This window comes from Mus musculus, chromosome 15 (genome assembly GCF_000001635.26).
Source record: "Mus musculus strain C57BL/6J chromosome 15, GRCm38.p6 C57BL/6J".
Classification (NCBI taxonomy): domain Eukaryota; kingdom Metazoa; phylum Chordata; class Mammalia; order Rodentia; family Muridae; genus Mus; species Mus musculus.
In genome coordinates, this window is record NC_000081.6 from 27,751,028 (window position 1) to 27,766,347 (window position 15,320).

Genomic DNA, 15,320 nt, shown 5'->3' on the forward strand with positions numbered 1-15,320 from the left:
ATTATTTCAAAACCTCTCCTGCAATTAGCCAGCACTCATTCTTCTCCAAAAATAACTCACCAAGCAGGGGTGGCACACGCCTATAATCCCCATACTCGGGAGGCAGAGGCAGGCAGATCTCTGAGTCTGAGGCTAGTATGGTCTACAGACTTAGTTACAGGACAGCCAGGGCTACACAGAAAAGCCCTGTCTCAAAGTAAACACATATTAAGATGGCCCATCATGTGAAGGCACTTGTCACCAAGCTCAGTGACCTGAATTTGATCCCAGGGGTCCTGTGATGGGAGAGAACAGATTCCCATGAATTCTCCTCACTTCATTCACACTCTGTGGCACACAAGCACAGACACAGCACATAAAAATAAGCAAATGTATTTAAAAAAGAGATTAAAGTCTCAAATATCAAAACGGATATGCAAGTGTATCCGATGTTATGATGAAAGTACAGAGAATCACCTCACAGAAGCAGCAGAGACATAATATAATGCATCAACAGAACTTCTAAGGTGCTGGGGTGGCTGTCTGTCCACAGACTTGTGAACAGAAATTCTAAAGGGTGGGTCGGCATACGGCCATGCCTTTGGAGGAAGCCAACACTAGGGTGGCATGAGACAAAGGGTTACTTCAGGCCATGGAAGCTCTTCTTTTTTGCCTGGCTCTGAAGCCTTTACAATAGGCCCTCATGAGCAAACGATCACATGGCTCAAAGGCTGTGCCCACAGATCAACCTTGCCCTGGTGCAGGCACTTGAAACCACTGGACCGTATGACAGTCCAAGCAGCGAGCTTCATAGGAGAGAGCGCCATGCCTCACCAGTACACCATGAAGCCAACAGACTCAAAGGGCGTATGCAGTTCCTCGGCACCTGTGATGACGACCCTAGTGTTTGTACAGGAGGCCCTCATAGAGAGGAACACATCTTCCTACTGAACTCTCCTGCACAGCTGAAGACATGGCAAGAGCTTGGGGAGTTGGGGGTGCAAGCACACATCTCCTAGGGACCACCTGCTGGCTTCGGGGCTCCTCTCTGTCATTTTGTCACCCTTGATTTGCCTCCTTTACAGACTTAGGATCATACTCATATAACTATTTTCTGTCTGTTCACCTTTTTCGGCCACCAGAGGGCAAGCTACCCTAGGGCAGAGAGGGTAGCTGCCTCATCTCTGGCGCTCAGTGACTGGAAGAACCCTCAGGATCCCTCTGTTGAATAGAGAATGAGACACTTAGCTGGCTCTTTTCTTTGGCCCTAGGCCAAGACTCTGAAGGTGAGACTTGGACTTGTAAGCTAAGTTTTACACGGTCTCCCAGAGGGCAGCGGTATGTATACTACCCAATGGCTATAGTCACATAGGTATTAAATAAAGTCTGACAGTGTGGCAGACAGCAGCTCCAGAGTACAGAAAGCAGAAAGAGGCAGGATGCAATTTTAAGATTCAACAGTGTACTAAAATGTCTTGTAAATACTTAATAAAACGAGCATTGGAAATGCCTCCGTAAGCACAAAAGTTCTTAGCATGACAGATATGTGTGCTGGCACATGAAGCTCGCAGGCGTGCATTTACCTTGATACTGTTCTTGAACAGAAATCCTGGCATGGAAAAGCCCTTTTTTTTATCAAGTGGTTCGCTGAATATGACGATCTGTTCAAAGAGGAAAACCCGCCTCTCTTTGCATCGAGGCAGAAGTCCTGCGTCTTGATCTGTGACCAGGAATGTGTCCTGTAAGAGCAGTTTACCCTGGGCAACAATTTTACCCTAAAACAAGAAGAGGGGAGGGAGGGAAGAGGGGGGGGGCATTATATTCTCAGTGACCAATCATCTGTTTCCTTTGGCTCCTTCCCACAGAATGACACATTCTTCTAGTAGCTGCAGAGCTTATTCTTTTACTGTGATGAATTAATTCCTAGCTCCAGGCAGAACAATTCTTTAAGTTAAAAGTCTTGTCAGCTCTGGGTAAAACCAGCGGCCTCAGAAGCAGAGGGCAAGAACAGACTTCTTTAGGGATGATTCTGACAAAAAGCAAGCATCCCTCTCCCGACTTGTCAGCAGAAGTCTCCACAGTTCAGACTGTGGGCTTCAGTCTGAGAAACACAGGCTTGGGACATTAAGCTTTAATGCTCCAGTGAGCGGGTGGCAAGGAACGCTAAAGCACCTCCCACCTTCTTCTCAACTGGAGGAACAGCTTCTGGTCTGAGTTTGCACACAGAAAGAGTTTGCAACCTGTACAGGTTGGTTAGACTCAAGAACCCAGTGGTCCTGAAATCAGCCTCCCAGGGATGAGAGAAAGCAGGAGCCTCCATCCCTAGCTTTTGTGGCTTTAGATGCCTGGAGAGGATGCAGAGGCTGTCAGAGACAAAGCAAGGCCCTGATCACCTCACCTCGAATGGCCGCAGGCAGAAGAAGGCTCCCCAAAGCAAATCAAAGGCCCCGAAAAAAGATGGAAAGAAAGTTAGTCACACTGGAGAGTGAGAGGGGAGAAAGGAAAAAAGAAAGAAAGGAAGGAAGGAAAGAAAGAAAGAGAGAAAGAAAGAAAGAAAGAAAGGAAGGAAGGAAGGAAGGAAGGAAGGAAAGAAAGAAAGAAAGAAAGAAAGAAAGAAAGAAAGAAAGAATGTATGTGCATAGAAATAACCCCGGACAGAGGAAAGGGATGGGAAGCGGAGGGCCCCTCAATAAACAATGCATTACGTCAAATCCCTGCAGCCGCCCGACGTTCATCATGTCATTACAGCGCTTCGGCACGATGCACATGACTTCTACAGCTTTCTGTGGGTGGAGAGAAAGCAGAGCTAGCGTCCACACATCTCCCAGGAACCCGTCAGTGCCCACCTTCCACTGCACCTCCAGCTTAAGTTTCTCTCCCTCCACACCTCCAGAGTACAGATGCGGAGTACAGACACATCAGAGACCCCACACCCTCAGTGGCCCCTCCCAGGAACAGACCCCACGCCAGGGGGGGTTTGCAAGAGAGCAACAGAACCCTAAGTACCTCTAATTCGGATGTGTCCAGGCTAGCTTTTTTTGAGTACTTGAGGAAGTCCTGTGAAGAAACGAAGAGAGAGATGTGGTGAGAGTGATGGGCGGGGGCAGCTGGCCCCAACTGCCCTTCCTGCAGTGGGCACTTTTGGTTCAGGTCGTTCACAGTCACATTCCCTCCTCTCAGAACCACACACAAAGGCATCCTGATGGTGAAGCTGTCCTTGCTTCCCAGTTTATTCTGAGATAGCTGTGGCCTCTCTCCATGTGCAGGCCCTAAGTTTCATGTGATGTCATCCCTGGTGGTGCTTTCTAACTTAAAGTAACCCGTAGCTCTCGCTAGGCCATATGGAAAATCGAAGTTTAGTTCTCTTAACACTCTAAGAAGACGGGCTGGAGGAATGGCTCAGCAGTTAAGAGCACCGGCCACTCTTGAAGAGGATCCAGGGATACCAAGCATCCACACTGTGGCTGGCACCTGTTAGTAATTCTGGCTTCAAGGGTTCTCACGCCCTTTTGTGGTCTCCATGGGTTCCAGGCATACATGTGGTACACAGGCATGCATGGGGTAAAACACTCAAACACATAAAATAAAATAAAATATAAAATCTTTTAAAAAAATTCCTAGAAGATTAAAAAATTAGGCTGATTATGGTCTGTAGAGATGGCCCATCAGCTAAGAGTGGGGTGCTCTTCCAGGGGACCTAAGTTTGATGCTCAGCTGAACACAGCAGCTCACAACCATCTGCAATTCTAGTCCCACGGGACCCAATACCCTCTTCTGCCCTCCAGGGGCACCAAGCATATGGGGTGTACAGACATACAAGAAGGCAGAACACCCATACACATAAAACATACATATATTTAAAAATGAGGTTGATAGAGCTGAAGAAAAATCACTAGCAGTCCAAGGTATGTGGCAGACAAACAAGAACTTGGCTCAGAATTTGAGAGGAGTGAACTGTTGAAGAACAGTGTAAAGAGTTACTTTGAAACACTTGGAACCAGAAATAGCAAGCAGCTCTGCAAGAAGGCAGTAGAGCGGTCTCCCACCAGGTGGAGGTGTGGGCGGTGAGGGAAGTCCCGCCCACTGAGCAGAGTGACCAGCGACTCTGCTCTTGCCCCCCTCAGCCCTCACCTTCAGGAGCAGCTGGTACTTCATGATTCTCTGCACCGGTTTGATCAACAGATCAGTGAGCTGCAGTCTGTGGCCCAGGCGCTGCTTTAAGTCCTGGGGATTTTAAGAGGAAAACAAAACCAAACCACCTCAGGTGTTGTTTGTGAAGTGGCAACATTTTGTTCCTTATAATTATAACTCCAGCAGTCCTGTGAAACCAAGGCAACAAAAGCTTCCCATCTCTCAGGATTTAAACATTCGGGTTGAACCTTCCTGAGTGGATTTTCAGAGACGTCTATTTACTTGAAGGCTTCTTCTTTCTGTCTGCCTGACTGGCCGCAGGGCTAGAGAGATGGCTCAGCAGTTGAGAGTGTTGGCTGCTCTTTAAGAGGACCCCGGTTCAGTTCCCATCATCCACTGCGTGCTTATTATTGCCCATTTGCCTGTGGTGGTTTGAATAGGAGTGGCTTTCACAGCCTCATGTGTTTGAATGCCCGACTTATGGGGCATGGCACTATTAGAATGGATGTCACTGTGGAGGAAGGCTTTGAGGTCCCATAAGCTCAAGCCAGGCCCAGTGTGGCAGTCTCCTTTCTCTGCCTGCAATATCAAACTCTTTCTCCAGCATCATCTCTGCTTCCATGCCACCATGCATCTCACCGTGGTTATAATGGGCAGAACCTCTGACCCTGTAAGCCAGCCCCAACTAAATGTTTTCCTCATAAGAGTTGCCTTGGTTATGGCCATGGTGTCTCTTCACAGCAGTAAAACCCTAAGATACTGCCCAACTGCCATAACCCTAGGCAATCCAATGACCTCGTCTGACTTCCACTGGCACCAGGCATACAACCACAACCACCACAACCACCAAAACAAAACAAAAGTCTGGAGCCACTTCCCACGCATTACAGGTAGATGAACTGAAGACCGTAGGCTTAGCACAAAGCGCTTTTCCACTGAACTCTGCTCTGAGCCATTTAATATTTCTGTAAGTCATTTATTTTATTTTGAGATAGAGTTTCGTTACGTTATCCAGGGTGAACTTTACCTTGCTATGTAGCCCAAGGGAGCCTTAACCTAGTGATTTTCTACCCTGTCGCAGGGTTCCCAGGTGTGAGAACTGCTCAAACCATTTACTGTTAAGCACCCAGTCTTCTAAATGCTGTGACTATAGTCTGAATCCACACCCATTTCCCTGACTTATAGACTGCAAAGCAAGCTTTAGGAACCTCATCTCTGAGGCCAGTTTGGAGAAGATCCTTTTGTCTCCAGATGTCGTGGCACTCTAAATTCAAGCAATCACAGTGCAGCAAGAGTCAGGAACCACTTGTTCCCACGCTGAGTCTTACCTCAAAAAAGGTGTCGATGTACTCGGACACAATGTGCTCAGACTTTGGCTTATTTTGACAATAAACTATGTACATGTGCAACCGTCTCTCCTAGGAAGCAAAAGGCAAACAGATGGTTAAAGCACTGAGAGTTCCACTAGACCATCGGAGCACACAGTACCACCCACAGAAAAGGGGCCATCTTAAAGCAAAGCTGCCACGCTGGGGAGCTCACTCCAGATTCGGGGCATTTGGCCACCCTGGCTCTGAGGCTCTGAAACAGCCTTCTGCTCTCACTCCTGGTACAGGCCTGATCCCTCACTCGCCTGTACCAGCAACACCAACGGCAACTCAAGAAGACACTTCCATCGCGCCCAGGCTGCCAGTACTGTCTTTATAATCTCAGATCCCATGGCAGGAAAAAAAGGGACAACAGGCTCTCAAAGCTATGTATGCAGACCCTTTAGGGTCCCTGGGGCCTATCTGAGGTTCTCTTAGGTCAAAAATCTCTTTCAAACAACACTAGGATACCATTGCCCTCCTGCAGTGTCTATGCGTGTGCCAACGTGGCATGGGCCCACAGTGGGGGGAATGGCTGGCATCACAGCAAGGATCTGTCACCACTGCAAACCTGCTGTGGAACATGCCAGTTTCCCTTCTGGATGCCACTGATGACGTAATACAAGTCACTCATCCCCTTAAAACCTCAATACGGCACACAGATCCTTTTAGTGTTCTCGAGTCGGGGCAGAGGTCTACACAACCCTTCTGCTTCTTTAGTAACTGCCTGGGGGAAAAGCACTTGTGACTGATGTAAGCTCCACAGACATGCTTGCTGTGAACCACCAGCTGAACCTGACAGAATGATGGACACTCTGCAATTCTTCTTACTCCAGAGGCTGGTAGGAATTCTCTTGAGCACAGATGAAGCAAGCTTGTCATCTCAAGACTAGACACACTACTGGCGGTGCAGACATACAGTGGAAACCCAAAGTTTAAGAGGAGAAAAAAAAATATAAAGAATTCTGGAAAATATGTGCCTTAGCTAGACACCGCCTAGAGACTCTCCTGCTGGAGCAGTGGTGAGTCTAAGTCTGATGGCGGATAACATACAAGGAACTGCCAACATCTGCAGGAACCTGGCAGGTCAGCAGCCAGCTTCCAACTGCCCGGTTCAAGATTCTCATAACTGTGCCTGGAGCAAACAGCTCCAAAGGCCATTCAGCTGGACAGACAGATAACCAGGGAGAAGATCTAACACAGTCTTTCAGGGACTGCTGTACCAGCCTGTAAGAAACTAGCCTTTACCAAATGTTGGTACACGGCAAAGATAACCGTCTATAGTTACTTGAAGAGAATATTTAAGGTATCCACCCATCTTCAAGTCTTGTCTGTCATGTGCTTTACAGTAACAACAATAATAAAGCCTGATAACGTGCTGAGTGCAACAAGCAGATATGAAATTATACCTTCTATTATGCCTAGTACTAAAAATAGGCAAAACCACAAAAGCCTCATTATTTTTAAAAATATAGTGATTTTTTCCTTAAAATAACTTGAATACTTATCACTTATATATATGTATACACACATATGTATATATATGTATCTGGCTAGTACATCAAGCCCACTGCAGGTATGGGCAGGTACATTATCACTGAATGCTTGCTTGCCTTTTGACATCTGCAAGGTTACTGTGTCAAGCCTGTCTGGCTCTGGGGCCTTCTGACCTGTGTTGCTGCAATCCCCTAGGACTGGGAAGGAAGTAAACTCAGAGGAAGACACACCACAAATGTCTGGCAGTATATCTTCCTGTAAGTGTCAAGAGACCTCATCTTTAAGTCACTAGAGATGCCAAGAACACAACAGGATATAAACACTGTCTCTGTACTCACGTGCTTTACAAAAAGGGATCCGAGTTTTTCTGGATCTTCAAGGCACTTCTCCAACTCTCCTAAAAAAAAGCTGGAGACAGAGGAACATCAGAACCCTTTCCAACTTGTCGTCTTAATTGTAGACTCAGTCAGTGTGGAGGGGGGCTGCTGAGAAGACTCTAGCACATTTCACAAGTATTAGCCAGGCAGAGAAGAATTGGTTAGGACAAAGTTTAAAAAAAGAGTGCACAAAGCCAAGAAAGAAGAGACTTCCCCTCCATTCCTTTAAATAATATTTCTTGTCTCCATTTCTTTCAGGGACACATGCACTAACATCTGCCCAGATACTGAAGGAAAACAAATTTCCAACACAGTAGGTCCTTTTCAGTTCTGAAAACTCAAGTCTTCTTATCTATGAATTTCAGTGATAACTTTAGAAACTTTAGAAGCTCAAGCCGGGTGATTTCCCCTGGGCCAGCTTTATGAAATGTTCCCAAATGTCCCTGAAGTCGGGTTGTAGTTAGAGACTTCCGTTTCATAAAGGATCAAAGGACAGCAGCGGCACAGCTGTGTCCCTGGTGCTCTGGTCTAGAACGAGTGTTGACCTTATCACCTACACGCTTATTCTCTGAAAGCTGTGCTGAGCTCTGTAGCACTAGGGTTTTAATGTCTCCTTGGCTCTGCAGGGGCTCTGATGTACAGCATCTCTGAATCCAATCTCAGCAGACATCACAGGGGTTTGTCCTTTTCTTCCTTTCCCTGTCACAGCTTAAGAACAAGCCCTGGAAGAAGCTAAGATCAAAGCACCGAACACCCCCCACCTACACACCTTTATTTTTACATTTGTTCCTATGTGTTTGTGTGTTCATGCTCATATGCAATGGCATACAAGTGGAGGACAACTCACTGGAGTTGGTTCTGGGATTGAACTCAGGTCCTCAGGCTTGGTGGCAATCACCTTTGCCTGTTGAGCCATCTCACTCCCCCAAGTACCCCTTTCTGAACTGGCTATGCTCTTGTTAAGTCTGTATTTCATAGAGGCATATATTGAGGTCTGTTTAGAGTTGCCGAGTCATTTACCTGTGAGTTCTAGTGAATCAGAAACTACTGATTGTGCAAATGAAGAGCTTTCCAGGAGGTCAAAGCTTTTATATTCTCTTCTGAGAGTTAAGAGCAAGCTACACTGAAGTGCCCTTATTGTAACACCTTCCCACACCTGGATGCTATTTCAGTTTAAAAGGTGGGAGAAGCAGAGACCAATCAGAGTTCTCCGGCCTAAGAACTAAGTGGGTCTATGACCTCAGGTTTTTTTGTTTTTTGTTTTTATCATTTTGTTTATGTGGGTATATGTGTGTGATATGTGTGTATGTTCACATGTGTTTAGTTGGATATGTGTGTGTGAGTGCAAGTGTATGTTTGTGCACATGTGTGTGGAGACCCACAGCTGATGGTAGGCATCTATTTTGATCCTGCCCCACCTTGATGACTGAGCAAGGCCTTGCTAGCCAGCTCACTCCTGAGATCCGGCCTCACCTCCTGTGTGCTGGTTTTACAGGCAGGTTCCTGTGCCCACCCAACTCCAGGCCTCACACCCGGGCAGCATCCCCACTCCCCAGCTTTGAGGAGGGCTGGGCTTGGCAGATGTTGAAAGCATGCTCCAGCGGCGGCAGAGCAGCCACATTGAAAAAGCAGGGCAGCAGCAGGCCTGTCTAGGTCCTGGAGATGGAAGACTGCAGCTGCAACCCCACTACAGCATCAGAGGCCAGTGTTAAGCAACCCTATACAATGAAGGGCTTTCAAATGAAAAACAGAGGGGCAGGTGTGCGATGGTGAGCTGTCAGGCCAAGGCATGCTCCTATACACTAGCTGCCATACACATCTCCCGATTAGGATAGATGTGAGCTAAACACTGTGACCCAATTTTATTTTCCTGGGCTATCCTGTCTGCTTTTCCAGTGACAGTGAGTTGGGCGTGTGGATTCTAAACTCTCTGACAGTAACTTGGACTCTAAAGGCAGCTGCAGTTCTATTAGACACAGAGTCTCACTGTGTACAGATGCTGCTGAGTGCCATGTAGATATTAATCCAGTCACCGGGTCTGAAGATGCTGCTGTGTATGTGGTTCACAGAGATGGGGAGACTATGGAATGCCCTGACAGGCTCTGCTTTGAATGCCTGATAGCCAGCTGGGTCATGCTATCTGGGAGGCCCTAGAAACCTTAGGAGCTAGGCCATAGCTAGAAGACCCTTGGTACTTCCTGTCTACAACAAGGTGAAGAGTCTCCTAAACTACACATTTCTCGTGCCATAGTGTCTTTCTGAGTGTATGGGGACAAAGGATCATGGGCTTGAAGCAGAGTAGGAAAACAGGGAAACCCAGGGGGACAGATGGAGGGAAAAGGGTTCCCGGAGTCTGGTTTGTATTTCTTGCTGGCTCAGACACAAGAATTTTTAACATAACTAGCAAAAAACCACAGTGAGGGTTGCTTATAGAGAGACAAATTCTCTTTCCTGAGACAGACCTCAAAGAAGGCTAGCTGAGAGCTAGTGGCTGCTGGAGGTAGGGAGGGGTAGTTTTCTTGGGGGTGTGGCCTCTCCTAGCTTTCCCATGCTCCTGTGTGAATGGTTCTCTGCCCATGCACACATGGATGGCACTAACTATACATGGTGTGTGTGTGTGTGTGTGTGTGTGTGTGTGTGTGTGTGTGTGTGTGAGAGAGAGAGAGAGACAGAGAGGGAGGGAGGGAGAGAGAGAGGGAGGGGCTGTTATGGGGGGTATGATCATGAGATTGTATACGTGTATGAAAATCTCAAAGCACAGAAAATGAAAGAAAAGGAAAATTAATCCAATAAATCTAACCAGTGAGGTTGAGAACTGCTAAGGAACTATGCAATGGCGAGATTAACCTCATCCGAAGGCCTATCAGCCTGCCTTCCGATTCACCTTAGCCCAAGGGCCAGGAGGTGACCCTTTCCTTTTCCCATCTGTAAACCTGCATGGCTCAGAGAAAATCTTACAGGCGAGGAGAGCCATATTTATCAAAAAACACAGGCCTCTACCTCCTTGTGACTTATGTATAGCAAGAATCCCTTTGACTCTCTGACATCCCAGGATGTCCCACCAGCACATCCTGAAACTGAGACCCCTGCTGCACCTGAGAGCAGTTCCTGGAAGGATAAGCTTAGGTGTGCAATAGGCAGCACTGAGCCAAACTGCCCACTTCTGGTGCCAGAGGAAGCCGGTGAAACAGCTGAGGCCAACCTTCCCTCTCTTGTGCATGTAAGGTATTTTGGTCACAGAAGGGAATTTCTGTGACACTAATTTGCAGAGCTGGTGCCTAAAGGACTGTGACGCAGCTGTGCATAGCCTCACTATGTAGCAATTAGGCGTTTGGAACTGTTTTTGTAGGCAGAATTTGGAAATGTCTGGAGATGGTGGGCTATAGAAGTCCCAGAATACTATACAGAGCATACTGTGTGCCTCTAGTGGGGGATCAAAGGAGCAGAGTATTGGGCCAGAAACAAGGTGCACACAAAAGGTTCTAGGTGGGGCAAGGACTCCATGGAGAACTGGGCTAAAGGCCATTCCTACCACATTCTGATGAGGATGGCTACACTATACAATATGTCAAATACACCTGGATGAGGGTGAATCTGTTTTGTTTTCATAGTACTGGGGATTGAACACAGAGACTTGGGCTCTGCCACTGAAGCTACCACCAGCACAAAGCTCAATGCAAAAGAAATATTTGGTATAGAAAATCCCAGGAGAGTGTAGCAGACAGGCTGTGGCCCAGGTTGCTTCTAGCCAGGTTTATTATGATAAGGGGGAACAAGAGGAACAGAAAGATTTAAAAACCTGCAGTCTGGCTAAAATAAAAAAGAAAGCCTCTGGGGCTGGTGAGATGTCTCATCGGGTAAGAGCACTGACAACTTTCCTGAAGGTCCTGAGTTCAAATTCCAGCAACCACATGGTGGCTCACAACCATCCCTAATGAGATCTGATGCCCTCTTCTGGTGTGTCTAAAGACAGCTACAGTCTTTAGTCTTATTATTATTACATATAATAATAAATAAATCTGTGGGCTGAAGCAAGCAGAGGTCCTGAGTTCAATTCCCGGAAACCACACGATGGCTCATAACCATCTGTACAGCTACAATGTACTCATATACATAAAACAAATAAGTAAATCTTTAAAAAAAAAAAAGGACATTAAAAAAAAAAGAAAACATGTTTAATTACACACAAGGTCATTAAAGAGGAAGCCATTAAAAACCTTTCTGCAGTGGGTCAATAAGGAAAGAGGCCTTAAAAACATCACAAGAATTAGCCAGACTCAGTCATGATAGGCTCAAGAGAATGAAAGGTTAATTCATCTCAGACTCCACCCCCCCCCCCCAAAAGCTGCTGAGGTGCATTGTTCATACAGGGCTGCCTAGAAAGGCGTTTCCCTCGGATGAGCTAACCAAGAATGTCTAGACTACTGCAGCCATGTCCCCAGCGGGGCATGACAAAGCTCAGGCTGGGAGCAGACTCTGGCAAGAAGAATGCAAGAATTACAGGTTAGAGGGGTTTCAACTCCAGAGGCCTGAGATGCGTGCTAGGGTCAGATTCCCAAAAAGGAGCTGGGGAAGGAAATGCAAGAAAGTCAGGAGAGTGACAGCAAGTAGCAAGGAAGAGCTGGGGATTTCGGAGAGGTCAGAAATCTGGACTCTCTACCAAGAAAAGCTGCAGCAATTAAAAAAAAAAAAAAAAAAAAAACAGCCCAAGAGCAGAGCTTTGTGGCTGCAATGGGGAGGCCACAGCACAGTGTGTCCCATATGGATCCATAGGAATTAGGTGTTTTCTTCCCTGCTATCTCTTTGTTCCTCCTTCCGGAATGGGATGCTAACCCTGGGCCCCATGTGTTCCAAGTATGAAATTTTCTGATTACTTTTCTGATAAACAGGTAAGCTCACTGAGTCCAGAAGAGACTCTGAGAACTCTTGAAGCTGGACTGACCGACATGAGCAAGGGCCTTTGGGGCCTTTTGGTCACTCTGAATACCAATGCCCTCACAAGCTTGCCTTGCCAGTTAGGTCTCCTGTTGAGGACACTATCTGGGGATGCTGTGGGGACAAGAGGAGACAGGGACCGTCTGTAAGAAGGAAGTCACTGGGACTGGCTATCCCATCTCACTCTGTGCTTCCTATCTAACAGGAAATGAAGAGTTTTTCTCAGCCAGTCTCCTGCCACCATGTCTTATGGTGCCAAGCCAACCGATCAAACACTCTGAAACCATAATTCACAGTCAGTCTTTCCCTCCACACAGTCGTTTATGTTGAGTGTCTTGGTTACAATGATAAAGAGCTAATTAATGCAGAGGGGAAGAAAATGGCTCATAGTGGTGGGTTATAACCCCAAGCAGACTGACTCTGTTCAGGGACCTGGCATCCTGGCATAGACTAGCATGAAAAACATATGAATCTTTCCCATGCCATAAAATGTTACAGCCATATAGCACTTTGTCTTTAGCTCAAACTCCTTCTGGGATACGACACAGGTTACAGAACAGACCGAGCCTAAACATCATTTCCTTTAGCCCTGGCCAGGCTGGATACAGCATCACGCACGCACGGCAGGTGTCTTACGTACTCTCTGTGCCAGTCATAAATCTGATGGATGTTGCCAAACACGATCTTGTCTTTTCCCTTCATGTCATCAGGAACGCCGTCTTCCTTCATAAGTGCCATGTAGCCCTACAAAGCAATGCGTGCGAATGAGCTCACGTGCAAGGTGTCTGCATCAGGGACTGGACTGAAAGTCACACCACACAGGCACACGCTGTCTTGTTTAAGAACAGATCAAAACCTGCATGGGAAGTGTCCTTACCTATAGCTTCAAACAGACTGTTATATTCACTGCTGAAATTGCCTCTCCTCGAAAGATGCAACATTTACAAATAAATGAAAATTCTTCTAAGGAACTTAAACGGTTAAAATATGTAAATGGTTTCAGAAAGCAAACAAACCTCCTAGCTACTAAATATCAGAGAGAGTTGGTCAGTCGGAAGAAGCCTCTTTGTTTTTAGGATTTCTATTATAGAAACAAAGGAACTGATGTTTTGAGGTTGTTACACAGCATATTAAAGAAGGCTTGAGCGATACTCCTTCTATAAACTGCTTGTTAAGAGAGGTCAGTTAACTACAGAGCTGAAGTGTGCTGTACATTCTCCGTCCAGCTGGATATGGCCTGCAGCTTGGGTAGCCGAGGCAGGACGAGGGGCCATTCTAGGCTACCCAGCAAGACCCTACACTTTGGAAAACAAAATAAAACTTCAATTCTAATGAGATTTAGTTTGTACCAGAAACCTTATTGCTGCCAGTGACAGCAGAGCAACCTAACATGCTAAACACTTACGCTGGGGAGTGACAGTGACTACTGTTGCGCTTCAGCAGTGGCGAGCATGGAAGTCATGCTGTGTGTACCCTAAGCAAAGCCTCTGCCGCTGAGTTAAAAGTACAGCCCAATAGCTCTGTGGCCCCCAAATATGATTCTGTATATATCTGCAAAGCTGAAAGAAAAATGACAACATTTTATACTATAAAAATGCCTCTCCTTTAGAGCCAGGGACAGTGGCACAAATCTGTAAAACCAGCACTTGGGAACTATAGGCAAGAGGGTTATGAGTTCAAGACCAGCCTTAGCTAAACACTGAAACAAGGTCTAAGAAAATTAATCTGGATGTGGTTGCTCACACATATAGTACTCAGCAGGCGGAGGCAGGAGGGCTGCCAGTTTGAGGACACTCTAGGCTACACTGTGACTTCCAAGTTAGCCTAGGCTGAAGACTACAATATAGATACTAACCAACCAACCAACGAACCAATGAACTACCCACTCACTCAGTCAACCAAGGCCTGAGGGTGAGCTGTGGAGTTCCTGCCTATAACTGACTAGTACAGAAGGCAGTGGCTTTGCCGTAGCTCAGCCAATGCTTGTGACTAAAAATGGTGGCAGGGCTTCTGTGCAAAGCCATAAACAAATACTCTGGTAGAGGCACGGGCCAGGGTCAGTAGTATGTGGATTCAGAAGGGACTGAATCCCTAGCTCTGGCCACACTGAGTTTCCAACCAATATCACTGTTGTTTCTGTGGCAACATCTAATCTTATGAACTAGTTATAGTCAACATTTCAATATAAAAATCAGAAGACTGTTGGCAGAAATAAGCTAAAATCTTAATTACATATAAAATATATACAAAGATATACTATGCAAAAAATTCTTTAGAATTGTATCCAGTTTGCTAAGACAGCCAGCTACATTTCTTTAAGGCTTTCTGGAAAGTACCACCCTTCTGCCTTTTAAAACAGTACCTCTCTGGATGATCTGGACTATGAAGTTTCTGAAGATACGTACCTCAACCACACAGCCAAGGTCCCGTACATAGTCTCGCTCTGTCTCCACTAACTCTTGCAAAACATAGCTGGAAAAAAAGAGAAATACAACATCTATTTTCTGAAGGAATTACCCTCTACAAATTTGCTTTGGTGAGAATGGGTTCTTTTAAGTCCGCATAATAATACATCAGATTTACACAGCTGGGTCTGACTGGTTAAGTGAGAGAGCAGTCAACTCATTCCGGCAGACATGCAGTACAATGGTAGCAGAGAATGGGAAGAAAGCACAGGTGTAACTTTGTTGCAAAGGCCTGGCATTAGGGGGTGCAGCGGTCTTTTAATTAAGTTATTTCAGACTTTGGTGGATAGTCAGGAAGTTTTACAATTTCGCACATTTAGAATGTGTGCATGGTAAGGAAGAGTTTCTTTCTGAAACAGCCAAGGGTGCTTAGATAAAAGAGAACATCCCTTGGCCAGGTTGTCGTCTCCTGGAAGTCAAAGACAAGTCTCTGTTGCTGAAGCCACCAGTCCCTTGGGACACAGAACCCAGAGGCTCTGAGCTGGATCTGACCGGAAAGCGTCTACCTGACGACTAGATTCACAGTATCAGAAGGTGCTATGGAGGCACACAATCAACGATGCTTCCAG

General features: G+C 46.3%; 1 protein-coding gene across 8 annotated transcripts in view; it reads right to left on the bottom strand.

The window, feature by feature from the left end:
• Trio (triple functional domain (PTPRF interacting)) overlaps nucleotides 1–15,320 on the bottom strand; it is a 295,200-nt gene that overhangs the window by 20,379 nt on the left and 259,501 nt on the right. For all 8 annotated transcript variants that reach the window (XR_001781509.2, XR_001781508.2, NM_001081302.1 and 5 more), the window contains exons 39-46: nucleotides 14,692–14,758; nucleotides 12,927–13,030; nucleotides 7,313–7,382; nucleotides 5,439–5,528; nucleotides 4,111–4,203; nucleotides 2,986–3,036; nucleotides 2,685–2,762; nucleotides 1,563–1,754 (exon numbers count right to left, since the gene is read on the bottom strand). Coding sequence is in view for 6 of the 8 variants with exons in the window: in NM_001081302.1 (NP_001074771.1) it covers nucleotides 1,563–1,754; nucleotides 2,685–2,762; nucleotides 2,986–3,036; nucleotides 4,111–4,203; nucleotides 5,439–5,528; nucleotides 7,313–7,382; nucleotides 12,927–13,030; nucleotides 14,692–14,758 (745 nt within the window). In the remaining 2 variants the exon portion in view is untranslated. The remainder of the gene's footprint in view (nucleotides 1–1,562; nucleotides 1,755–2,684; nucleotides 2,763–2,985; nucleotides 3,037–4,110; nucleotides 4,204–5,438; nucleotides 5,529–7,312; nucleotides 7,383–12,926; nucleotides 13,031–14,691; nucleotides 14,759–15,320) is intronic.